General features: G+C 55.9%; 1 protein-coding gene across 1 annotated transcript in view; it reads right to left on the reverse strand.

The window, feature by feature from the left end:
• The window catches only part of ITGA10 (integrin subunit alpha 10), a 31328-nt gene that overhangs the window by 1626 nt on the left and 28579 nt on the right, over window positions 1–1123 (reverse strand). The window contains exons 16-18 of the mRNA XM_032449150.1: window positions 1007–1091; window positions 197–310; window positions 32–112 (exon numbers count right to left, since the gene is read on the reverse strand). Of these exons, the coding sequence (XP_032305041.1) occupies window positions 32–112; window positions 197–310; window positions 1007–1091 (280 nt within the window). The remainder of the gene's footprint in view (window positions 1–31; window positions 113–196; window positions 311–1006; window positions 1092–1123) is intronic.

Genomic DNA, 1123 nt, shown 5'->3' on the forward strand with positions numbered 1-1123 from the left:
GGACCCCCCCCGACCCCCCCTGCTCGCTCACCATCCGGCCCACACGGTGCAGGTCCATGGGGTGCACGGCTGCAACGCTGCCGTTGGGGGGGTCCCGCAGCTCACACGTGGCCTGGGGGGGGGCAGGGGGGTCGTGGGGGGGTTTATTGCTCATATGGGGTTACGGGACCCCCCCCCCGACCCCCCCCCATCTCACATTGTCCGCCCTCACTGCGGTGATTGACAGCACCGGGACCCGGCCGGACCCGAACGAGGGGAGAGAAACGAGCAGAGAAACGTCCCGAACCGGGAAACAGCCGGAGTTGTGAACCTGGGGGGGGGAATAGGGCGGCAGATACAACAACACCCCGGTATCCAACCCCCGGTACCCCCGGTATCCCCGTTATATCCCCGTTATCCCCATTATATCCCCGTTAATCCCCGTTATATCCCCGTTATATCCCCGTTAATCCCCGTTATATCCCCATTAATCCCCATTAATCCCCATTAATCCCCGTTATATCCCCATCAATCCCCGTTATATCCCCGTTATATCCCCGTTAATCCCCGTTATATCCCCGTTAATCCCCATTAATCCCCGTTATATCCCCGTTAATCCCCGTTATATCCCCATTAATCCCCATTAATCCCCGTTATCCCCGTTATCCCCATTAATCCCCGTTATATCCCCGTTATATCCCCGTTAATCCCCGTTAATCCCCGTTATATCCCCGTTAATCCCCGTTAATCCCCGTTATATCCCCGTTATATCCCCGTTAATCCCCATTAATCCCCATTAATCCCCGTTATATCCCCATTAATCCCCGTTAATCCCCGTTATATCCCCATTAATCCCCATTAATCCCCGTTATATCCCCGTTATATCCCCGTTATATCCCCGTTAATCCCCATTAATCCCCATTAATCCCCATTAATCCCCGTTATATCCCCGTTAATCCCCGTTAATCCCCATTAATCCCCGTTATATCCCCATTAATCCCCATTATCCCCGTTATATCCCCGGTACCTTCACCGTGGTGCTGAACTCGGGGCCGGGGCCGTGCGGGAACGTACCGAGCGGATGAACCTCGTAACGGTGCAGGGTGGATTCGCTGCGGGGGGGGCAGAGGAGGGGGCGGCCCCA

This window comes from Coturnix japonica, chromosome 25 (genome assembly GCF_001577835.2).
Source record: "Coturnix japonica isolate 7356 chromosome 25, Coturnix japonica 2.1, whole genome shotgun sequence".
Lineage (NCBI taxonomy): Eukaryota > Metazoa > Chordata > Aves > Galliformes > Phasianidae > Coturnix > Coturnix japonica.